General features: G+C 35.1%; 1 protein-coding gene across 1 annotated transcript in view; it reads left to right on the top strand.

The window, feature by feature from the left end:
- The window catches only part of Glg1 (Golgi apparatus protein 1), a 62,622-nt gene that overhangs the window by 1,458 nt on the left and 34,513 nt on the right, over positions 1-26,651 (top strand). The window contains exons 2-6 of the mRNA XM_081757421.1: positions 8,314-8,352; positions 10,934-11,233; positions 20,369-20,608; positions 24,326-24,506; positions 25,539-25,759. Coding sequence (XP_081613547.1) covers positions 8,314-8,352; positions 10,934-11,233; positions 20,369-20,608; positions 24,326-24,506; positions 25,539-25,759 — 981 coding nt within the window. The remainder of the gene's footprint in view (positions 1-8,313; positions 8,353-10,933; positions 11,234-20,368; positions 20,609-24,325; positions 24,507-25,538; positions 25,760-26,651) is intronic.

Genomic DNA, 26,651 nt, shown 5'->3' with positions numbered 1-26,651 from the left:
GCATATGTCCGCATGCTCTATTTGTACCCGTAACAATTAAGCCCTCCTGAAGTGTATCTGGACACAAGAGTTCAAGTACTGTTATAAGAAAGAATTTATGGGATACTAGGAGCCTATTTCGTGATGAAAGAAATGTATAAATCGTGAATTATATATGGTTTCCTAAACTAGAATAATACCAGAAATGGATCCCAACATTTTTCTTTTGTGATGCTTCAGTATAAACACAATGTCAGTGTATATGCTAATTTTTTTGAGTCATTATGCCCAAGTTAAGATTGACGTTATGAACGAATGAAAGTTAAGGGTGAAAGAATTCGCGGGCGTTTAAAGATTTTGGTTGGATGATGGTACGTAAATGAACTGCTGCATATACCCTCAGCCCAGTGCATATACCCTGTTTGTTTCTTCAAGTATTCGTTGGCATGCTAGATGAACATCTTATTTGCATTTGGAGAAATTTCGTTCCTACCGGGAATCGAATCTGAGCCATCCGGAAGGGAGACATCTGGCTTCGACACCCGCCGCTATTTATATTAACGGTGAAAAATATACAATTTTGTGTAAGGATTTACGTAGTCCTTATGGTTCATAAAACTATATTATAAGTGACTAGGCTATGTTTATGACTCAATCTCTTGAACCACCCTACCGATCTCGATCAAATTTTCAACACAGATGAGGTTCGGGCCTGGAATGGTTTTTATCATTTTATTTTAACGGCGCAACGTAGGAGAGGGAGAGGAGGAAGATCCATATAAAAAATAAATATGAAAGTTACTGTTTTTGTGACCTCATCACTCTTGAACAACCTGACCGATCTGTATCAAATTATTAACATAGATTAAGTACAGACCTGGGATGGTTTTTATCTATCACTTTGACGGTGCAACTTAGGGGAGGGGAGACACATTTAAAAATGGTCGAAATTAGTGTCGAATCTCTCATTTTCGGGGTCGCTTATATAAACAGTGACACTTCCGATGCTGTTTAAATCCATATTCAGCCCCTTAAGATGGAGAAAAGAAGATATATAAAAATATTGAAAGTGACTAATATTACTGTCGAATCCATAGTTTTCGGGTCACTGAATTGAACAGTGACATTTCCCGTTTACATCTAAATTCAGCTTAGGGGAGGGAGGATATATGCAAAAATGATAAAGAACGACCAATACCAGTGTCGAATCCATAGTTTTCGGGGTCGCTGAGATTAACATTGGCGCTTTCGATGCCATGCCTCGCAACATGGAGGAGAGGGGATATATAAAATCATCAAAAATGACCGATATTAGTTGCGATCTATGGTTTATGGGATACTAGGTCGCTGAGACGAACAGTGACACTTCCGATGATGTTAATAAATAAAACTGATTGATTTACGGGCTATAAGTAATGTGCTAATTTTATTTATAGAAGATAATCAAAAATGGAAAAAACAACAAGTGAACAGGTAATTCGGACTTGTGGAGTAAACAATCAATACAATAGGTTGTAACAGAGCATAACGTAATTCCTCTACCTCCACGTTCAGCAATTTTAAATCAAAGATTTAACTAAAATGCATGGAGATCAAGGTGGGCCGGTAGTAGATTCTCACCTCTGGTGTGATGGGTCGCTGGATTTATTCCAACCACGCGACTTTGTGGTGGACATCTCTTGTTCATGAGTTTTCTCAGGGGGTTGAAAAATCCGGGTTCTTATTGGTTGATTTGAGTTTAGCGTCCCGTTTAGCACTCAGGTTGTATGAGACTGAGACCTAAAGCTTGACATGGGATCCGAGTCTCGTTGAGAGCTCATACGATTGTATTCCAAGGTAAGTTATAGGTCCACTCTCATGTCGCATAGGTGCTCAAAGGAATATTAAGCTTCAAACCAACAAGCTAAATAACAAAATCCTAGTAAAAAGGATTTCTATAATATAAAAATATTACATACGGTACTGAAGATATCTCCCTGAATTTTCCACTCGTGCTGTATCATTTAAATATTATAATTTTTACATGTCTTAGCTACGACATATATGCACCTTAAAAAAAATAAAAAGTAAGAAAATACATTGGACACATTCTTTTCTTTGTTCCACTTACGTCAATAGATGTATATAAGTTCGTGAGTTCCAGTGAAAACTGGAACATCCATGCCCTTTCACGCCTACAGGTTAATTGATTGATTTGCATCAATGTCCTTCACCCCGTCTGTCTTCTAAATTCATTCTTCTGGGCTTTGACCACCAACCAGTGAGGATGATTGTTGATTTATTTATCCTTTATTTGTACTTTGCAACATACATCGATCATGATTTGTTTAAATTTCGTGCAATTTTCCAGGGTGGAAAGCCGTCAAAAACATGACGGGAACAAATTGGTTAAAGCTATTTTATTGCATTTAAATTTTGAGTCCCCCTTGTTTTCGCTGTAACACTTTTGACTCGGTACATGAATACTTATGCTTATGAACTTTCCTAGGCTGAAAGTCTATTCTTGTACTAAGAAGATTCAAAATCATTCGAACAGTTTTTGCATGATACTGTTAAATTTAAATTTTACCTTTTCAGTCACGGTCTCCTTTGTTTCCCGCGCCGGAATGTATTGTTATATATATCTGCATATCATAGCATTTGAAGTTCGACACACACACCCCCTTCGTCACTCACCCTCGCGCCAAAATAATACACAAATTTTAAGGTTTGAAGGAGTGACCATGTGGCGAAAATTCTCCATATTGCTCATATATATATATATATATATTATATATATATATATATATATATATTATATATATATATATATATATATATATATATATATATATATATATATATATATATATATATATATATATATATATATATATATATATATATATATATATATATATATATATATATATATATATATATATATATATATATATATCGGGTGTTGCAAAATAAGTGTTACAACGCTTGGGAGGTGACTCCTGCCACTGAGACAAGAAAAAAAGTTCTCTTGAACTTTCCGCTATCGGACATAGTTTCGGATCTACAACGTGCCGAAAGCGTGGGAAAATGACTTTCGGACGCCAATAGTTCGGAAACTATCCAATGTAAAGAGAGCGGGTAAAAAATTCACTGAAGAAGTCATACCTGCTGTATTGAATTTTGCATGTTTCAGAATCCTATCATGCACGCGCAAGGGATTCCCCAAAGTAACGTAGGGATTCCCGGATAATCCGCCAAATGAAAATTGGTCTAAATTGATATGAATTGATAGGGTTTCTACCAGGTAACAATAATTCGTTTGTATTAAGTCGATATCTGCAACAAATACAAAATGGCGGACACCTTTTTGCCCGTTGTGTGTGGTTGCATAATCGCCAGGTACGGATGCTGGCCAACAGTGACGTTCTGAGTATTAAGTGTATCGAATTTGTACTCAAATGCTCTAAAAAGACATCTGGAGTGTCGGTAAAGAACAACAGATGAAGCAGGGTGATCACATGTGTGAAAATACTTAACGAAAAATGCCCAGAAAAAATGCACTCATACTAAATTGAGTTGATTTTAGTTTAGCGTCCCTTTCAGCAGCGAGGCTATATGAGACGTGGACCTACTGATTAACGTGGAATCCGAACCACATGAGCTCCCACCGGGAATCGAACCCGGGTCTCCCACGCCAAAGGCGCGTACGCTAACCGCTTAGCCACAGAGGAGCTCACACTCATACTAAGTAAACGTAAGTTCAAAGCGTCGGAAATGTAAGGATTAGCGTAAATAACATGAAAGCCATTGCCAATTCACCAATAATATTCCCTTAAACCGAAGCAATATGATGTGCACGGTTGCATACCAATAAGGATGCAACAACTGAGGCCAAGTTGAAATTGTGCAAGGGGACTCACAAAGAAACTAGGTAAACTAAAGGAATGTCACTAGTGGGATCGCATGGTCGATATTGAAATGTGGCCAATGTGTGTGTTGATATCGACATGTAGTTAATGGACAAATTACAACATGTCCCACTACTGCTGGGACACCGTCCCACGTGCGAAAAATAGGAAAATAACTACTCGGGTCTTGAATCTGAGGCCGTGGGCTCCCAGTAGGATTGGAAACTGCGACCACGCGATCGAAAGCGAGCGCTCTAGCCCTGAGGCTCGAGGAAGCCTCACTTTCTCTGTATTCATTTCTTTGAGGAGTACCCACTTTGTTTGGCAAGCGCTCTTTTACAGCCTCCCGACATGCTTGTGTGTTTCATGTTATTACTCCTACTGCACAGTTGTAAACAATCAGAGTTTTAAGACGTTTCTTTCTATTTCTCATGTCGTTTTATTTTCCATATGTATGGTGTTCCAGCTGTAGTGTTATGTGTGCTAAATTCCTTCATTTTCATCTTTGTATTAGCATGTGTACTATGTATAAGACACGAATTTCTGGAGGTATTTTCCTATATTTTGAGTACGTCATACGTCACAGAAGACGTGGGACATTATACAAGTTTGTTATTTTCATGCTCTATCAGAATTTGAACCATGGATTAAGAGATTTCTTTTCATATGTGTCGACTGTGAGACAATGTCCCAAACAAAGAGACTCATTGATACAATCGTGTTCTAGTTACCTTCTACCAAAAAGTGCACCAGATGTAATAGCAGAATGTACAACGTTATTTTCCTAGTTTTTCCACGTGAGACGGTGTCCCAGCAGTAGTGGGACATGTTGACATTTATCCATTAACTACATGTCGATATCAACACACACATTGGCCACATTTCAATATCGCTCATGCGATCCCACTAGTGACATTCCTTTAGGTTACCTAGTTTCTTTGTGAGTCCCCTTGCACAATTTCAACTTGGCCTCAGTTGTTGCATCCTTATTGGTATGCAACTGTGCAGATCATATTGCTTCGGTTTAAGGGAATATTATTGGTGAATTGGCAATGGCTTTCATGTTATTTACGCTAATCCTTACATTTCCGACGCTTTGAACTCACGTTTACTTAGTATGAGTGCATTTCTGGGCATTTTTCGTTAAGTATTTCCACACATGTGATCACCCTGCTTCATCTGTTGTTCTTTACCAACATTCCAGATGTCTTTCTATAGCATTTGATTACAAATTCGATACACTTAATACTCAGAACGTCACTGTTGGCCAGCATCCGTACCTGGCGATTATGCAACCACACACAACGGGCAAAAAGGTGTCCGCCATTTTGTATTTGTTGCAGATATCGACTTAATACAAACGAATTATTGTTACCTGGTAGAAACCCTATCAATTCATATCAATTTAGACCAATTTTCATTTGGCGGATTATCCGGGAATCCCTAAGTAACTTTGGGGAATCCCTTGCGCGTGCATGATAGGATTCTGAAACATGCAAATTTCAATACAGCAGGTATGACTTCTTCAGTGAATTTTTTACCCGCTCTCTTTACGTTGGATAGTTTCCGAACTATTGGCGTCCGAAAGTCATTTTCCCACGCTTTCGGCACGTTGTAGATCCGAAACTATGTCCGATAGCGAAAAGTTCAAGAGAACTTTTTTTCTTGTCTCAGTGGCAGGAGTCACCTCCCAAGCGTTGTAACACTTATTTTGCAACACCCGATATATATATATATATATATATATATATATATAATTTCAAATTTCGGTCGCCTCTGTCTCGTATCCCCTTCTCTTTTTTTATCACATCAAAATAAATTTATAGAAGAAACATCCTCAGGACTAGCTTTGTGCCAAGAAGGGTTGAAATCGAGAATTCCTACATTCTAGGCCGCTTTTTGAGAATGAGCCTAGAATAATATTTGAAATTTTATATTCACCTTTTGTTTCACAAACTTCTTATAAATAAAATTGTGTATTTCGTCTCAGATATAAACACAAACCATAGATAATTTGTTCGTTAATTATCTCAAAGTAAGGTGGGGTTTATTTTCATTCCTTTAGTATATTCAAAATTTCACTATAATCTTAGAATTTATTAAATATTGTACATAGTTTAATAATATGTGAAGTGTCTAGTTGACCTTTAATGAAAGTAAAAAAGAATATCATTAAAAAAGCAATGCGATACAATGTGCTTGTAACAATGTACGTATTAATAAAAGGCTTAAAATGGGTCTACGGTGGTTCAGTGGGAGTTCACTTCTGTGCGTAGAGTCCCTTTTTCGATCCCAACTCGTGGCAAATGAGCTTTGAGTTGAGTTGATTTTAGTTTAGCGTCCCTTTCAGCAGCGAGGCTATATGAGACGTGGACCTACTGATTAACGTGGAATCCGAACCACATGAGCTCCCGCCGGGAAATGGGCTTTGTAGTGGAAAAACACTGTGTATGGGATTTTTTCAGGGTTCTCCCGTTTCCTCCCACTTTCTTAATTCCATCATTTCATTTATTCTTGTCATCACCGTCTTCTTTTAGCGAGCACTGCAAAACTTCAAAACGGAAATATTTTATTTCTTTTGAGCTAGACTGACTTGGGAGCTAACTAACTTCGGTAAATTTTCTAGCTAGGGCCCTGGTTTTATAGTGATTCTACCGTTTTCTTCGAAATTCTCATTTCACCAATTATTTCGTAATGATTTACTTTCATTAATCATCTGTCTCATCCTTTAACTTCAAGAGCATAATCGTGGGACGTAAATCCAGAAATTTCATTTTATTTCAGTATTAAAATAACTCACTTCTACATATGCATGTTAAAAGTAAATTCCAAGTAAAACATCAACGAACTCATTTTTGATCACCACCACCAGAAAATCATACGAATCACACTTATTTAACGATTTAACGAAGGACCCTGTGTGCATCATTCAAAGAGTTAACAAACATACATGATCGCGTTTTTTAAGTGAAATGTGATATTACAGTTCCACCAGGATGAATCGACATTTGGACTCAACCATACTGCTTACTAACTGTTGGAATTTGTCTCTCTCTCCTAAAACTTTTCTAACCGTTACAATGCGTTATAACTGTATGATTTCGTTCATTTGTTACGTATAGCATCGTTTATATTGTCCGACTACAAAGATATTTTGGGGGCATCTTACTTTATTATTTCCAGTGCAAGAAAGTCAATAATTTCATCAACTTTATTATTATTATTATTATTATTATTATTATTATTATTATTATTATTATTATTATTGCTTTTATCTTGGTTTCTCCCTCGTGTTGTAATTCTTACAAAGACTAGTATTTTTTTATCAATACTAGATTGATATTCCTCTGCATAACCGTGGGACGTAAAACTCAAAGATTTTATTTCATTTTTAGATTGATATTCCATGTGTGTAGATAAAGTAACAAAACATGCTATTAAGCAATAGCAAGTTACGTTACCGCTTTCATAATAAGAAATAGTAACTCCAGATACAAAGTTAGATCTTCATGAACAGTTATATGACTGCTAACTGTGGACTTTTGATAAGTTACGTCATCATACAGTTGATGCGTTGAACATGTTTCTGTAATGTAAAATTTTGTGTAAAAAGCAGTTGTTTTATTGTTATAAATAAAAGCGCTGTAGTTGAGATCAATGTTACAGAATGGGCTTTTCTGTGTGGATTCCCCAAAGTATTGCAGGAGCGTAAGAGAAAAACATAAAATATGTATTGTAGTTAGATCATTACTATTATTGTTGTTACATATATTTTCTTTTCATGGCTTTTTTTTTTTTTTTTTTTTAATTATTTAAACAAGGTGTAAGGATCCATCTTTGCCAGGTCTTAATTCAGAACTTGGCTAAAAAGAGAGGAAGAATAATTTCATTTCTCCAAAAGTATGTCATTGCGTGAATATTTATCCTTTGCTATCATGTAAGGCCGCATAACACAGAGGCAAGGCGTTCTTAGAAATAATATATATTCTAGATGTATTGTTTGGTAAACAGGGATATAAACTACGTCCTTCCCTTGTGTGACATTAGTTTATTACATGGAAACTAGTAGACATAACTACAATTAGATTCTAGATAGGAAAAAGAATATCCATCTGTTGTTCTTAATTTAAAATCTTTTTTAATTGTATCTGTAGATAATGGTTGCAGTTCTTTAGGTATGTGAAATTTATGTATAAAATCTACATACTGGTGAAAAGATAATTTGCAAGGTTAATAACCATTTGTTTAAGGAGAATGTACATTTATAGAAAGGATTCATTCACTCACCTGCAGTGTATAATGCAGTAACCTACGTTAGAATATTACACGAAGTACTTAATTGTGTGTGCATATTTTGTTTTTTTAACGAGGTTTACTAACACACGAAAAATTTAACATATTTTATCACAATATCTCATTTCAATTCTAATAATTCTCTTTGCAGGCAGGATATGATCCTGGAATATCACTTGAATGTCAGAATGTAAGTACCAATCGCAATATTTTTTTTTTTTAAGATATATTTAACCTAATTGATAGTAAGGGATAAAATGTTTTATATGAAGAAAGTACGTACTTCCTTACATAGTTAATTCTGTATTCAAAATATTCAGAAGCTATGCTCATCTTCCAAGATAAGATCGAAAAGGGGAAGAGAAATACACCGAGTAAGTTGATGTAAAATCTCTTTCTGAACAGATAGATGAGTAAAATATGCAGCTGTTGCAAGTATGCTGCTCTCATTAAGCAAAACAAACAGGTCTTAATCAACAATACTTAGCGCGCTCGTCTATAAAATCTCAGCATAGGTCTAGTCCTTTGTTGGTTTTTCGGATATACTTAAGCAGAAAATAAGATCTTAACTTCAAAGCATATTAATTTTCTCCCAGAATATATGTAAAATAGTTTTTTGAATTTTTGTACATATGTCTGTGTAGGCCAGTTATAAACTAAGCGTGGACAGTTTGACGTAATGTATTGAGGTATTATTTAAAAGTTGAGAAAATAAAATTTCAAATTGGTTAATTATAAGCATTTTATAAGTTACTGCATAATTAGATTTTCATTTTGGTATTTTTCTGCTTAAAATAAGTGTAATTATTTAAATTGAAACCGGGAAATAAATGAAAATAACAGGTTAATTGAGTGTGAATAGCATTTTTTAAAACAGTGTTGGAGTGTTATTCTCTGAAATCTTTCTCATGTAATTAGAGCTCCTTCGTGGCTAAGCGGTTAACATAAGCGCCTTTGGCGTGGGAGACCAGGCTTCGATTCCTGGCGAGAGCTCATGTTCGGATTCCACGGTAGTCGGTAGGTCCTGTTTCATATAGCCTCGTTGAGGACGTTAATCTCAAAATCAACTCATTTCTCATGTAATTGTAACAAACCATTTATTTCGTAACGTTAGGAAGAAAATTAGTCATAGATTGAAAATTCAAATATCTGATCGGAACTTATGATTTTACAACTCAGAGACTGAAATGAGCTGGACTTCAGAAATCTTCTACATCAAAACATTAAGAAAATACTTCGCAATAAGATCCCAAACCATGCTCAATGGTGTAGTGAAATGATGGTTGTCTTTTTGATTACCGTACCAGCACCTCTATACAGGGAGTCCATAAAGTCTTGCAGGAAAGTAAAACTATAACTTGGAAACCGTTACGTTTAAGTGTATAAATATTTGGGGTTAGAAGAAGGGAAGTTTAAAGTTTTGTTCTGGCCACAATGCTTGATGACGTTTGCGCTGGTAATCACGTGACTTAAGATGGCGTCTATTAAAGAAAAGGCACAATGGGTTTTGTGTTTTGTGGAAGTAAAATCTTGCGTTTCAGTGCGGAGAAAGTTCCAAACAACGTATGGGAAAACACCCCCAGGAGAAACAAGTATCAGGAGGTGGTACGAGAAGCTCAAAGAAACGGGAAGTGTGTCAAATTTACCACGCAGTGGAAGGCCAGAAACGAGTTACAATGTGATTCACACGTTCCAGGACAGCGTAGTCAGGAGTCCAATGAAGTCGCTTAACGTAGGTCATTGGAACTGGGAATACCGACTTCAGTCAACGTTACACAAGATCGTACGCAAGAATTTGAAGGTCCAGCCATATAAGTTAAAATTTGTGCACGAGCTGATAGAGGAAGACTGTGACATGAGAATGGAATTCTGTGAGTCAATGCTTACCCGCTTACAAGATGGTGACCTTCTATCTCGATTTCTGTTTTCAGATGAAGCCACATTTCATGTGTTGGGAAAAGTGAACAGGCACAACTGCCGAATTTGGGGGGTAGAAAATCCACGTGAATTCGAGGAGCACAAGCGGGGTAGTCCCAAAGTCAATGTGTGGTGTGCTGTTTCAGTGGACCACATTATCAGCCCTTTTTTCTTCGAAGAAGAGACGGTAAATGGTAACAATTATCTGAACATGCTACATATTCCTTTTGCCAGAACTTACTAGGTTAGGCATCCTTAATGAGGTCCACATGCAACAGGATGGGGCACCGCCGCACTATGCCCTTCAAGTTCGACAGTTTCTTAACGAAGAATTTAAGGAGAGAGGGATTGGCGGAAGAGGACCCACACCTTGGCCTGCAAGATCACCAAATATGTCGCCTTGTGATTACTGGCCGTGGAGACACGTGTAGACCAAGGTGTATTCGCAGAAGCCAGCTAATCTGCACGATCTCAAGAACAAAATAACTGATGTGATTTTGAACATTCCAGACGAGCACCGCCAACACGCAATTCTTGGTTTCTCAAAAAGACTGCAAGAGTGTTTGGACGTGAATGGTGCACAATTGGAGGCTTGGCGATGAACCTTAACTAGCTGAAACAAAACTTTGAACCTTTCTGTAAGTACACCAAAAAGTATTTGTTAATGCATTACGTAGTTTCCAAGTTATAGAGTTGTACTTTCCTGCAGGACTTGATGGACTCCCTGTAAAATGCATTAGATATTTTTGTTAAAGAATGCTAGTACGAGTATATGTTCTTGAATAGATAGTATATTGTGTAGATAATATATTGTGCAGATCCTTTCTTTATATTATTATTGTTTTCTTGCATAGGTTGTGTGGAGTTACATGATGAATTTAATCAATGATAGCCATATTCGTGAAGTTCCTCTGTATGGATGTGGCCAGATGTACAGTAATTTACCAGAATGCAGAGACTCAAGCAAATATGGTAGTTTATTAGCTTGTTTGCTAGAAAACCGAGATAAAATCCAAGCTGATGCATGCCGTTTGTACCTGCTTCGGTTGGAACAACTGGCTTTCAGCGATTTTAGATTCTTAATGCGTTTCAAAGATGTCTGCAAAGGTGACGTAGATAAATTTTCGTGTGGTCGTCTACCTGCTAATGAAAAGGTAGGTGAAAGTAAAATATGCTTCTTCTTTTGTAAGCTTTTTGTGGTTCTCAGTGTAGGAAAAGCAGTCCTAGAGTCGAGTAAGCGTAGATTTTTTGATGGTTTTTGATTTTTTGAAGTTTCGAGACTGATACTCAATAAATAAAAACTTGTGTTAAAAAATAAATAAATAATTAAAATAAAAAAAATCTCTATATCTAAAAGCCAGACCAAGTCTGGAACCATTTTTAAACTATCACTTACAATGTGAATAGATATAATAAAATGTAAATAAAAAGGGAAGAAAATGGGTAGTAAGGCGATATGGATGACGTAGAGAAGAACAAGAAAGAACGCACTGAAGGTAGAAAAGGAGAACTGGGAAATTGAGAAGAGTACGCGAATATCAGGAAGGCTTAAAAAAAATACTGAAACAGGATCTTGGTTAACCTCATTGAGCAGTTTCTTGTTTTATTACACTTTACATTGATATGTTAGAGCACATCATACAACACATTGGAGTTACGCCGCTATCAGTTCACTGCTAGTGAAGTTTGATATAATCTCGAACGTACCTTTATGTAATTTGTTGAGGATAAACCGTTTAAATTGCCGAGGCTTATTACACCATGAAGACTTAATAAAAATGGACCCTAAACTATTTTTTTTAAAGTCTTAAGATCATTTATAGCATGTTTAAACATAGGCTTACTTTTTTTTTATTAATATTGTTGCTATATCAGTTCTTGATTTTGAGTAGAATTTAATGATGTCATATTTTCAAATAAATTTCCAGTTCTTCATGCAGTTTACAAGAAGATTTTTGTAAATTTTCAGTTTAGTACAACTTTTCAAGCATAATCATTCCTCAAAGTAAGATATAGTAACATAGGTAAAAGTTACCATTTCAGCGTTTTTAGTTACGGTGTATACCATTATGAAAACAAACGCTTATTAACCAAACTATGCTTTGATTGCATTCAGTGTCATAGCATTGTAATAATGTAAGCGGTATAACACAAACAATGCTACGCTACTTCAATGCATATTAATTTTAATGGTTGTTTGAACTACATACGAGTAAACATTCAGGTACTTTTCTTAAAACATATTAATACAGTGGAGTTCCGCTAATCCGAACTAATTGGGACCGAACCCTGTTCGGATTACGTGATTGTTTGGGTTAGCCAGAATAACAGTAAAATCTTGATTTGAAGTGGGTGAACGGGTCTATTGTGTTGTAATAAATAGCGTACAGTATTTCAAAACACGTTTCGTGACTACAGTATGTGTACTGTACTGGAAAAATGTTTAAAATGTTGGGAAAATTTGATGCCTTTATTTTTCCACGTAGAGTACTTACAAATCTTTCCGTTAGGGTTATTATTATCTTTGTGTAGTTCACTCTGCAGCGGTCGACAGTTTGTCAGCTGTTGTCTCAGTGCATTTGCGTATTACAGTGCGACAGCCGATTGTTATGGCGAGTAAGCGAAGACATACAACTCATGCTCTTAAAGATAAGCTAGACGCTCTAAAGCGTTTAGATAACGGTGAAAGTGTGACTAAATTGGCCACAGAGTTAAATGTTGGTAAAGTCACAATTTGTGACTGGAGAAACAATCGTGCAAAGCTTGAACAATATTTTGCTACTTCTTCTGGCCAGACTTGAAAACAGACATACAGCGATGCAATCCCTGCACGGTAAAGTTGATTAAGCGCCTAAATACAGCTATTCAAGTAAAAACTGTATTTAACGAAAGTTTACTTTGTTTTCTACGAAAACATGAATCCATTTTCATTCTTTTAGTTATTAATTTCATCAAACTACGTATTTTCGCATCAAAAAATAAAAAAATAAAATAACCCTGACCTATTCGGATTACCGGGATTGCACTGTAATTATGTTGATATCAGTTTTTCTGTTGTTTATGCGTTTTAAAGTATTAAGGTTTTGTCAAAAAATAAACTTACTCTACCTCGCAATATGGACATAGAAGAACAATATATTATGTTATTACATTATTACTTTCTTTCCCATTCATTAAGTCATATTGTGATTTGTTAGGTAAATAAATTTTTCATCCAGAAAAATGTCTTTCTGTATCCTATATTTGTACTTTTTGTAGTTATCTCTTATATTCAAGCCTGATAAATTCTTTCTTCAAATCGATAAATACCGTGCTGCAAATTTATTGTCTCCTCTCTCTCTCTCTCTCTCTCTCTTTTTTTCCTACGATTATATCACTGTATTCCAGCTACTTGATTTCTTCCTAAAAGAATATTGACATACATTCATAGAAGTAATATTTAGATGCCAGATATAGTATCGCTTTAGATGTAATGTGATTTTATTTTATATGAATTTTTAAATTATTTGTAGCTAAATGTAGATATAAACCTATAGTTATTTCGATTTAATGTATCGTCATACTCATAAATTAGAAACCTGACTGTTTTGTGTTGCATTTGAAAAACACTCAAGAAAAAGGAAGAATTTACAAGAATCTGATAGTATTGGGCTTTTAGTTCCGTGCAGTTACTAAGGCAGTTTCATTTCATTGTGGAAATCTGTCTCTTGTTTGGTTTCTCTTTCTCTCTAAGGCACTAGTAATTTTAATGATTTCCACAAGGATTCGGGTTAAACATGAATAAATAATTAAGATATCTGTCTTAAACATAGTATTATCCATTAAGGGTATCTTTGATTTTAATTCATTATCAACACTTACATTAAAAATGCATACCTATGATTTGGCTTCAAATGTTGATTCCTGAATAATCCTTTCACTTCTAAGCTCTCGGCTCTTTCCTGAAGCCTTGCTTACGGAGGATAAAAATAGAAATAAGAGGAATAAAAATTAAAAAAAATAAATAATAAAATAAATAAATAAAGGAATGGACTTACGGGAAAGTGCAGTGAAGATACACATTGTCTTATCTATTACTATTACTCATCAAGTGGTAAGTGACTTGCTATGAAACAGGGGTTCAAATTGTATGTTAGGGAAAGTTTCCAACACATGTTTATTGTTGTGGCCCAACTGATGTTTATTGTTACTGTGCCAGTATTTAATATATTATTTAATCACAATCTCCCACTCTATATTTAACAAGTTCAGATACATATTTTTCAAGAAAACAGTCTTTGAAGTTTATTATTGGTTCCAAATAAAATTCGTGAGTGTATAAAATTGTGTTGAGGTCATTTTAGGTGTTTTGAAAGATTTAAACCGACTATTCTGTTTTTGCATCCTAAGATGGTCTCTCACGTAGATTTCGAAATTTCCTTGTCATAACAATACAGACATCCAAGCAGCTGCATTTTAACCCATAGATTCTTGATTTCTCGTTGGGATTCATGTTATATCCCTTGAATATTGAGTAATATATTGTCATAAAAGAGGGGGGAGGGTAATGCTTTTTATTTCTCTGGAAATTCCATTCAATTCAGTTGTCAGTCAGGTGATATTGGTAGTCCAACTCATTTCTAAACAAGTTTTACTTCCAGGTCTGTTGAATCCTAAATTCTTCATAACCTGATTGTACAAATTTAAGTGGATAGGATATGCGTGGAGATTAACCGATCGTCAATAAATAATCGATCTCTTTTTTTCAAATAAAATTAGCCTTTTTTTGAAAATTCGCTTCTACTTTTAAACAACCAGTACCTTTTTAAACTTATATATTAAAGAAAGCTGACGGTACAGTTCTCACTGATACGGATAGCATCTTAAATAGATGGAAATATTTCTTTGACGATTTGCTGAACACGCAGCCAAAAAGTAATGTGCGTGATGAAAAAGAAATACACACCGCAGAACCGTATATTCCAGTACCCAACCGAATAGAAGTAGAAACCGCTATAAAGAAATTAAAGAAACACCAATCTCCGGGTGTAGATGAAATTCCGGCTGAGTTAATTTTAGCTGGTGGCGAAAAATTGTGGAACAAGGTACACAAACTCATTCTCTTTATCTGGAACAAGGAAGAATTGCCACAAGAGTGGAAAGAATCAATCATCGTTCCAATTCATAAGAAAGGCGACAAATCTGACTGTAATAATTATCGAGGCATCTCTCTTCTGTCAACATCCTATAAAATCCTTTCAAATATTCTATTAGCAAGATTGACCCCATACGCAGATGAAATTATTGGAGTTTATCAGTGCGGATTTAGACGAAATCGATCAACTATCGACCAAATATTTACCATTCACCAAATACTCGAAAAAAAGTGGGAACTATTTATTGATTTTAGAAAGGCGTACGACTCGGTTAGGAAAGAAACATTATACATCGTTCTTACAGAACTTGGAATACCGAGAAAGCTAATTAGATTAATTAAGATATGTTTAAATGAATCCCAAAGTAAAGTCCGGGTAGGAAAATTTTTGTCCACGAGCTTTCACGTCGAAAATGGCCTGAAACAAGGAGATGCTTTGTCGCCATTATTATTTAACTTTGTTCTGGAATACGCTATAAGGAAAATCAAAGATAGCAACCAGGGCCTAGAGTTGAACGGTATTCACCAGGTTATGGCATATGCTGATGATGTAAATTTAATAGGGGATGATAGGAGAACAATAGAAAGAAATCCAGAGATCTTATTAAACGCTTGCAGGGACATGAGTTTAGAAGTAAATGCAGAGAAAACTAAATACATGGAAGTGCGTCGGGACCGTAATACGGCAAATTATGGATGCGTTAAAATATCAAATAATACTTTTGATAAAGTGGATACTTTCAAATATCTAGGATCAATATTAACAGACGAAAATCATATTCACGAAGAAATTACATGTCCACTAAAAGCAGGGAATTCATGTTACTATTCGGTTCAAAATCTCTTGTCGTCGCGAATTCTGTCGAGAAATTTGAAGCTTAAAATATGCAAAACGATAATCATGCCTGTTGTTCTGTATGGTTGCGAAACATGCTCACTTACTCTGAGGGAAGAACGTAGACTGAAAGTATTTGAGAACAAGATCCTGAGACAAATATTCGGACCCAAAAGGAACGGGAATGGGGAATGGCGGAAACTTCATAACGAGGAACTACATAATTTATACAACAACAATGTTAGGGTCGTCAAGTCTAGGAGGCTTAGGTGGACAGGTCATGTAGCTAGAATGGAAGAAAGTAGAAACGCTTTCTCAAAGTCTTGACTGGAAGACCAATCGGAAAACGACCATTAGGAAGATCTAGGCGCAGATGGGAGGACAATATTAAGATGGATCTCGCAGAAATAGGAATACAAAGTAGAAACTGGATCCAATTGGCTAAGGATAGAAGTCAGTGGAAAGCTTTTGTGAACGCGGCATTGAACCTCCGGGTTCCATAGGCCATAGAGTTAGTTAGGTCCTTTTTAAAATTTAACATCCGATCTTGTGCTCCAAGCCTAAGGGATATGGAGATGATAATGAATGAAGAAAGTGAAAAGAAACGGGAGAATACCGATGAAACCTACGCACACCTGTTTTTCTACCACAAACTCCACTTGGCGAGGACTCGGATTGAACCAAGAACCCCACGTTCCAGAAGTGAGTGCTGTATCACTATGCCACCGCAGCTCCAACAAAACCTTAAGATGATCCATTTATATAAAGACTATGATTTAAAAATTGCATTAACAATGACACAATAACAATAAAAACACAAATATGAGTTGACGACCTTCCATAACATAACCTGAGTCCGCAGTTTCACAGCAAGCTGCCCCACCACTTGACTGATATGAATGATAGCAGTAATAGATAAGACAATGTATATTTTCACTTCCCCGGTGAGCCTGCTCCTATGTATTTCCTTTATGTTTTTATTACTCTTGCTCCTATTTTACTTTTCTATGAGCACAACTCCAGAGAAGAACCGAAAGCTTCAAAGTGCAAAGATTATTTCTGTTGATTTCTGTATTATTATTATTATTATTATTATTATTATTATTGAGATGTACAATCTTCCTTTGTCTTCTGGTCTTAGTACCGTATATTTGTGTTTCGTTCGCTCATTACGTATATTATTATTTTTAATTTTGGAAGAATATTATTTTACTCTCTGTTTTACTAAACTCAATAATTCCTCATTTATCCAGGGCAGTTTAGGTTTATAATATTTGTAAGTATTTTTGACTTGTAAATTTAATTATTTTGATTTCTTTTGACAGATATTTAATTAATTGACTGTTTGTTCATCTATATTGTTAGTATTAAAAAATATGTAATTTCAAGATAATAATTTAATATATTGTCTTTTATTTAAGGTAAATCAAGTATTCTTTACAGTTATTATGGTATTTATGCGTCGAAATGTGTTGCTTATTGATATATTATCGTCACGAGTATCAGATTCTATATTATTAACAAAATGACGACTTCACTTTACGGGTTAACTAATACTTGATAAATTAGAGATCTATTGATACCGTAGAATTATCTGTTACATATTTGACATCTGTTTTTAAAAAGTACATTTTACTAAATTGGTGATACTTCAAAGTTTCTGTTGAATCATAGTTTAATATATCAATATTAAAGAGTCCTACTATTAAAATAATAATATTTTTTCAGCTGTTTAATACATTGTCACCCAACAATTCATTAATATTTCTGTTGTATGTAGCAGTTTACGTAAAACACGTTTTTTTATGATTTATCTCTTTGAAGAACACCATATGCCTTATTTATAATATACAGCGTGTTAATGAACACAATGAATTGGAAAACACCTTTTAAGAGTTGTTAACCGCCAAAAATTCGAAACATTACAGTTTAAACGCACTAGCGTGAAAACTATGAGACGTACCCAAGCGAGTTCAAAGAATTGCACAAGAACTAGTGTGCACTCTATCTAAATATTCATCTTTCAGAATTCTCTAGTACTTAGACAATGAGTACTCAATTAAACTTAAAAGTATATTCCCTACCCTAACTTCTCGGTACGCCGGTACTCAGGTAGAGCGCTTACTATTTCATGTGTAATTCCGTGAACAGGTTGCGTGAAGTCCCATAATTTTCTAGTGATAGTTTAATTTGTCATGCACAATATCGTATTGTGTACTGTACAAAATGTTAAAATCTAGTGCCAATATCCCAAAATGGATCAGTCGATCTTTCGGAACTGCCGCTTCTGTCTCTCACAGTGAGTGGTTTTGTGACGGTTATTGACCTAACGGAATGAGGCAAATCGATAAGGTTTACCTGACCCTGTTCGAAGAACTTGTAACATCTATCCATCATTTCGTCATGAATTTCATTCTGAATTTTCCATTTAGCCCACAGAAATTTGGCTACATCTCGTTGCTCCTCCTTTGAGGACGCTAAAACGCGACATTTTTTGTAATGTTGACTACACTTCTTGCCCCAAATTATAATCAGCTACAGCGATCTCTACTTTGAACTCGAACTCCTTCGTGACTAAGCGGTTAGCGTACGCGCCTTTGGCGTGGGAGATCCGGGTTCAATTTCCGGTGAGAGCTCATGTGGTTCGGATTCTACGTTAATCAGTAGGTCCACGTCTCATATAGCCTCGCTGTTGAACGGGACGTTAAACTCAAAATCAACTCAACTCTTTTTTGAACTCTAAGTTACTTGCGTTTCAGTTTGCAACGTACAGAGAGATAGGGAAACATAGAGTGCATTACTTTGTGATTTCTTGTTCTACTATAAAGGGAAGAGAATCAAAGCTGAAGGACAGAGTTAATAAGCGAACTGCTTAGATATGTGTGTATATACAGTGGGATAAGTGTATATACATCCAAAAAGGATCAGTTTTGCACTGTGGTAAATACGAATTATTCCGTTTGCCATGCTTTTATAGAGTTTACTTTCGCATTGTAACCTTCACTAGCTTGAGCATCGTAAATTATGATGAAATCAGGGATTATTTAGATTGAACTATGATAATCTGTGTATTAAGATAGAATAAATGACAAGTCGTGACATAGTTCATATGCAGGGGTGCCACATGTGGGTTTTGGAGCACAGGTTGCACATATAAGGTTTTGGAGAAAGCGGGGGGGGGGGATTTTCATTTAAAATGACACAATTGAACTTCACAGTTATCCAGTAATTATTCTTTTTAAAATAATAGATTGAATAAAATTTAGTCTGGAAAGCAAGTTACTTAGGTTCTGTCAGTTCCTAGCAACTTTATTTTTATTTATTTTATTATTATTATTATTATTATTATTATTGGTGGGGTAATTTTGATTTGGTAGGGATTGTGCCCACTTCAGGGGGATGAACACCACTATTAGTAGGGCTAGATGATTCGAGTTTCTGCAATGTTAAATGCTGAACAGTGGAAGCGCTAAAAATAATGCAGCGGAATAAATATGTTTTATGGGTTCTGAAGTGTTGGAAGGTTTAAATGAAATAGAATAGGGTTTGCAGCTAGGCTTTTGGCATTTTCTACGAAAGGACCCTAGTTTTTTGAAGTCAGTAAGATATTGTAGGTTTAATGGAGTACGGAAAGATCCTTAAAAGTAATGGAATTTTGCCAGTGAAAAGACGTGGGAACCAAATATTAGTAAATTTTGTATTATGTAAGGTTGTACTGAAAACCTGTACTTTTAAAAATCATTTTTTAAAAACAGATCTTAGTGTTTAAAACAATAGACAATGTTTTATGTATTGTACGAAATAAATTTGATTAAAATGTTATTCGGATATATGAAGCCTGGACTTTGGATTTCAAGACTCATTTTAATGCAGCATTTATTTACGATGAGTGAAGTAAAAGCTTTAGTTGTAATAATCTTGACAAAGTAAATAGCTGTTGTAATGATGTTCGTATTAATGCACTAGATAAGACAGTATTCGGCTTAATTTTTATTTAAAACCAGTGTTCGGAACACGGGAAGTATGAACCATTATAGTCCCTTTGTGTTCCAATTGCCTACAGTATCATGCAGTACCACTATTGAGTTTTCTTAACTTTTTGTGATTAATGTTTTATGCTACGTTTTCTTCTTACTAGTAGAGTACAAATCATAAAAGATAGGCAATAATTGTGAGTGTAAAGGTTGGCCAAAAGAAATGCATACTTCCTGACGCAATTTACAAATGAGTTGATGTATTTCGGAAATATATATATCGTTTTAAATACATTAGTACAAAACTGAATTCAAACAGTAATTAAGACTTATTTATTTGTTTTAGTTTTCACAAGGAAGAACTTTGGCATGTCTACAAGAACACTTGAAAGACTTGAATGTTTCTTGCCGGAATGAAGTGTTACATTTATCTGAGCTTCAAGCAGATGACTTCAGATTCGATCGACAATTGTTCTTCGCCTGCATGGAAGATCGTCTTCGCTTCTGTCCGGACGTAGCACCAGGCAGTGGTAAAGTGTACAAATGTCTAATGCAACATAAGTTGGACACTACGATGAGTGAGAAGGTGTGTATGATGTTTTTGGTTTACTAATTTATTATTAACCATGACTAGGTAGAGCTAAAGTAGCAGTATAACAATAAGGTTAAAAATTTGCTTCTTACATTTGCATATTTCTTTTCGTAATCACTGATGTTTGTTTGAATTGTATGGCATTGAATAGTGTACAGGTTGTTAGTTAATAAACAAATCTTTTAATGCTTCTCTGTTATTCGCTAACCCTCGGTTGAGGAGGGAAGCAATTGAAAAATATGCAGTACGTTTGATTCGTCCGTGATTGTAAGAGCACATTATGCATGAGGATTATTTTTAAACTAAGATCCACTTGTGGGTACCGTTTGAAATTTCGACCGCCCTTGGAAATGAGTGCGTGCGTAGGCTCCCGGCATCCTTTGCGTACAGTCGGATGCATTCATGGCGTTTGTATGTTCACTTCATAATGTGTCATTTTTAACACATTTGTGTTTAAGAAAATACATTTGTGTTATCGAGCGGCTCACTGATTGTGAAGTACGGTCCTCTGGGGGGAGGAGGGGAACACTCATACTTTACGAAGGAATTATGTTACGATGGATTCACTTATTGATCGTATACAAATGATGATGAAAGATTCTCCTTCAGATATCCCCAAAGGAAATAGTTCATTGCTATTAAATCCGGTCAGCGATGTAATCAAAGTAAATCACTGTAGCAGGAGATCCGACGATTGGGGAAAATTTTTCGGGTTAGAGTCTCTTAGGCGTGCTGAGTGTGTCGTTGTGCCGTCTTGGAGCCAAATGGAATTCATCGAAGTTCTGGTATGATAAAATTTCGTACTTTCTGTGAAGATACTTAAAGGAGAGTGTCTTGGCTCAACGTTTGCATTAATCCAGAAATTAAGACATCAGAGCTGCCATGAAATTCACAAGATATTTATCGGGCACTGGATTGAAGAAATGGTTAATATTTATCTTGTACTGAGTGAGTATGTTTGCTGTTCATTTGTGGCCGAATAAAGTTCTTACAAGTTTTTATGGTCCTGTATCTAAAATTAGTAGATACAATACGTGCTACTTATGCATATATATACGTTATGTATGCATAAGTGGCACGTATTGTATCTACTAATTACAGACAATTACAGAGCAAAAGAACTTGTAAGAACTTTATTCGGTACCGATGATACATACTTGTAAGAACCGATGATACATATAACCTACAAAAACTCTATACCTTTACCATTTAACTACAAGTCCTCAAAAACTGAATCTCAAATAAAGTGTTAAGTATGATTATATATATACTTACTTAACACTGTATTTGAGATTCAGCTTTTGAGGATTTGTTGCTAAATGGTAAAGGTTGTATGTATCATTGGTTTGTGCACCGAGACTATATATGAAACAAGTTTAACATACAAGATGAAACGTATATATTTTGTGGCAGAACTGGCCAGGGAATCCTGTCAATAAGATTCGAACACCATGTGTTTTCCCTAGACTTGATTTTCCAAGTACTTTATCATTACACCAACTATTTTCTTTTACATGTAATAAGGAGAGCGTGTCTCATTTTAACCAGTAGATAAGTAACTTTTTCATTATTAGTTTACATTTTTTGAGCAATTAGCGCGCAGCGTCAAATATTTATCAATAATAATGTTCAGTTTTGTCGTTGTAATAAGTTCAATAGTGGGATTCAATTCAAAATCAAAGGCACACTTACATGTAGATATGGACCGTACAATACTTCACTTGCTCTGAAGAAAACTGATTTCTTCACATTGTACTGTAAACTTTCCCTGGTATTGAAAACAGAATATGGATTTTGATTCTTACAGAATTTGGAATACCGAAGAAGCTAGTTAGATTAATTACAAGGCGTCTATCGGTCACCCTGTAAGAATCAGAATCCGTCGTGAAAAAGTCATGAAATCAGAAAACGGTCATGAAAGTAAAGAAAAAGTCACGAAATTTAGCTTTTGGGTCACTATTTTTTTTATCTGTACAAATATAAGTATAGACTGAGAAATTTTGTTCTATAAAACGTCAAAATTCACCACCAAAAATGTCTATGGTCGCCTTTAGACGCTACCAAATTGCAAGCAAAGCACGCTTCTATCGCATGGATGAAAATTCGACCCAATTCGCTCCCAAAGTCGCTGTTGAGAATGTTGTAAATTTTAAGGTTTCGGAAAGAAAAGGTCACGAAATTTCATTTTGGAATTTTAGTAGACGCCCTGAATTAAGATATGTTTAAATGAATCCCAAAGTAAAGTCCGAGTAGGAAAATTCTTGTTCACGCTCTTTCATGTCGAGAATGGCCTGAAACAAGGAGATGCGTTGTCGCCATTATTATTCAACTTTGTCCTGGAGTACGCTATAAGCAAAATAAAAGATAGCAACCAGGGCCTAGAGCTGAATCATATTCACCAGGTTAGGGCGCATGCTGACGATATAAGTCTGATACAGGTTGATAAAGGAGCAATAGAAAGATATGCAGAGGTCTTATCAAACACTTGCAGGGACATGGTTTAGAAGTAAATGCAGAGAAAACCGAATACGAGGACATTTGTCGGGATCGTAATACTGCAAATTATGGATAGGTAACATATCAAATAATTTCGATACAGTGGATACTTTCAAATATCCAGGATCAATATTAACAGACGAAAACTATATTCACCAAGAAATTAAATGTCGACTAAAAGCAGGAAATTCGTGTTGAGTTCAAAATATTTTGTTGTTGTGAATTCTGTCGAGGAATTTAAAGCTTAAAATGTATAAAACGATAATCATGCCTGCTATTCTGTATGGTTGCAAAATATGGTCGTTTACTCTGAGGGAAGAACGTAGACTGAAAGTATTTGAGATCATCATCCTGAGGCGAATATTTGGACCCAAGAGGAACAGGAATGGTGGAAACTTCATAACGAGGAACTACATAATTTATACGGTTTACCAAACATTGTTTGGGTCATCAAATCTAGTAGGCTCAGGTAGGCAGGCCATGTTGCTAGAATGAAAAAAAGTAGGAACGCTTTCAAAGTTTTAACTGGAAGTTCAATTGGAAAACGATCATTAGAAAGACCTAGGCGCAGATGGGAGGACAATATTAAGATGGATCTCGCAGAAAGAGGAATACAAAGTAGCAGCTGTATCCAGTTGACTAAGGATAGAAGTCAATGGAGAGCTTTTGTGAACGCGGCATTGAACCCCCGGATTCCATAGACCTTAGAGTCTATGGATTTTTGAAGGATATATGTAATATGTTCAATACAGGATTTACAACTCAGCATCAGCTTATAGAAGAAAATTGTAATATTTTCCTGCTAAATATACGATACTGTACCTGAGAATACAGCATTTTTTTCATTTTTGTATACTTCTTAAATTACTAATTATATTACATAAAATTACGTGGTACACTTCAATATGGCTATGACTAAGAATTAAATGAAGAGTTTTTAAAAATGTATTTTTAGTATTTTCAAACTTTAAGCAATGATATTTCTGATCAAAACATGAGAGAAAAGAGCTTTTTCATTTCCAAAAATAAACTTTTATCAAAACGTTACTTTTTCTTGAAAAAATTAATCAATAAGATAAATCGTGGTTATAACCGTAATAACACATTGTATTGTTTTGTTTATTGTAATATTAGTCCAAAGACCGATTGTACATATTGTTACTTTTTTGTGTGTGTATATATGTTTAATATTCATTACTATTTGTTTATTTCCAGTGCCGAGTACAACTTGCACGCAGACAAGCATTGATAGCACAAGATTACAAAGTGAGCAAAGGGTTAGCAAGAGCCTGCAAAGACGATATTAAATTATACAAATGCCGAAAGAATGTTTCTAGTGATAGAGATGTCAGATTAGCCCAACTTCTTCTCTGTCTTGAAGGAGCAATAAGAAACGGTAAACTTCCGGTTTTAAATAATATAATAAATAAACTAAGGGTTGAATTGGTTATTTATTATTATTTCTTAGTCAGGAGTCAGATACCATTGAACTTTCTCTGGCTTTCTTCTTTCTACCAGTATACAGTTGGTAAATATGCATACTTTGTGTGCGCGTGGTAATGAGTTTGGTTCTTAATAGGTGTTCTCTGTCCATCACTTTCGTTGGAATGTGTGCCTTGGGATACTGTCCTTCAGACTTCCGGAAGAATATGACCTCCATTTGTGCTGGAAAAGGATGTTAAACTCCAATTAATCAATACGAGACCTTTGAAGGAAGCAGAAATTTGGTAAAGCATTCATTCAAAGAGTCACACAGATTCATCTGCAGGCCATGTGTGTATAAATATGGCCTTGTGTTCTGGGTTTTCTCAGAATTCTTTCATTTCCTTATTTTTCTACAATTTTTTCATCATATATATTTTCAGATATCATCCATCTCCTCTTTAGCCCACTTATTATAATCGTAAAATTATAAACTTACGATACTTCAGGATTTCAACGACCTTCGAATCTGTTAAACCTGGCGGCATTAATAGTTAAACGAATCAGTCGGAATTCTGATTCTTACTAACTGTAAGAATAGTGACCAAATTAATGGAATCCTGTAGATAATTGATCGTAATTCTTGGTCTCTATAAAACATTGTAATTATTTAGATTATACTAAAAGAATAGTATGGTGTGAATAATAATGCCGGAATTCACAAATAAATAAGTTATTCTTGTGTAATTACTGTGTGTATGACATAAGGTATTAAGCATTGAAACAAGTAAGGAGATAGGTGAATGGCCTTTAAGTTATTAAGTAATTAATCGCTTTGGTTCTCATTATAAAAGACAATAATAATATTAATCTACTTCACATTGTGGCTTACATAATAAACATTAGTTCTCTTTAAAATAAATGTTATTTCGTGATTTCTATACGGTATTCTAGATGTTTTGTGAAAAATTTCTGATTATATGTAGAGTGTTCTTTCATAATACAGGCAGTAAAGTGGAAGTTGATTGTCAAGTTGAAATGGTAGAACACAGAAGAATTCTGATGGAAGATTTTCGTCTGTCACCTGAGATTGTTTCAAATTGTGCCCAAGATATTGACACTTACTGCAAAGGTTTGGAGATTGGAGGGAAAACTATTCATTGTTTGATGGAACACGCACGACCAAAAAGAAGAAAAGGAAGAATAACTGCTCAGTGTCAAAGAGCGGTATGTATGCTCTACTTACTTTTATTTCGTACGGTAGTGTGTTGAGTTGCTTTTATTTACTTATATTCTGTATATATAAAATAAAATTTTTAAAAAAGTCCGTCAGGTCGTATATTTTAAAGGTACCGTCATAACCGCCTCCTGGGACTGAGGAAAAACCGTAGTATTCATACTCAACATTTTTTGAATCCGGTACTCTCAACGGAGATAAGTATATACATTTTTATTTATTTTCTCTTGAATATATATTAAATAGATAATGTCAGTAAGTTACTTTCTAACGCTAAGGGTAAATTTTATTTGAATAATATTGCATATAAGGATTGTTCACATTTACTATTCTACAAAATAATGCTTAGATCAGCGTATGTGATATTACGTAGGTGAGAAATCGAATAATCACGTGTCGCAGATGTACTAAAGGGGAGAGGGAGGTAAGTGATAACACTATATGGATATTTTGGGCTTTCAGGTGTTATGTCTGTTTACAAGTATTAATGTTAGCCCAGAAACGTATTATGATATCTAAAGTATGATATGGTTCTATTCGGATCTGGGAACTACACTACGTAACATTACTTCTCGAAGAGAAATTGGAATGGTGAAATTAAAATAGATATGTGTGAGAGTTTCTGAAATGGACATCTATCATAGTATAAATACCTCACAAGAAAGCGAGACATGAGTTGATGAATCTTATTTTCCATGTAGTTGGTATTTACTTTCATTCAGTCCAAATTTTCACTGCTTCAGAAAGCCCGTTCCCGTTGCAATTTGTAGACAGGTGCTTTCGTTGAAGAAAGAAAGAAAAAAAAAGTTTGCATCTCGGAGAGAGATCCCTCTCCCCATAGCATTCATTATTTTCGTAAGTACTTCTGGGAGATAATTGCAA

This window comes from Thermobia domestica, chromosome 1 (assembly GCF_964235325.1).
Source record: "Thermobia domestica chromosome 1, izTheDome1.hap1.1, whole genome shotgun sequence".
NCBI classification, from domain to species: domain Eukaryota; kingdom Metazoa; phylum Arthropoda; class Insecta; order Zygentoma; family Lepismatidae; genus Thermobia; species Thermobia domestica.
Note: the sequence above shows the minus strand (reverse complement) of the source record. Positions and strands in the feature narration are given on the sequence as shown.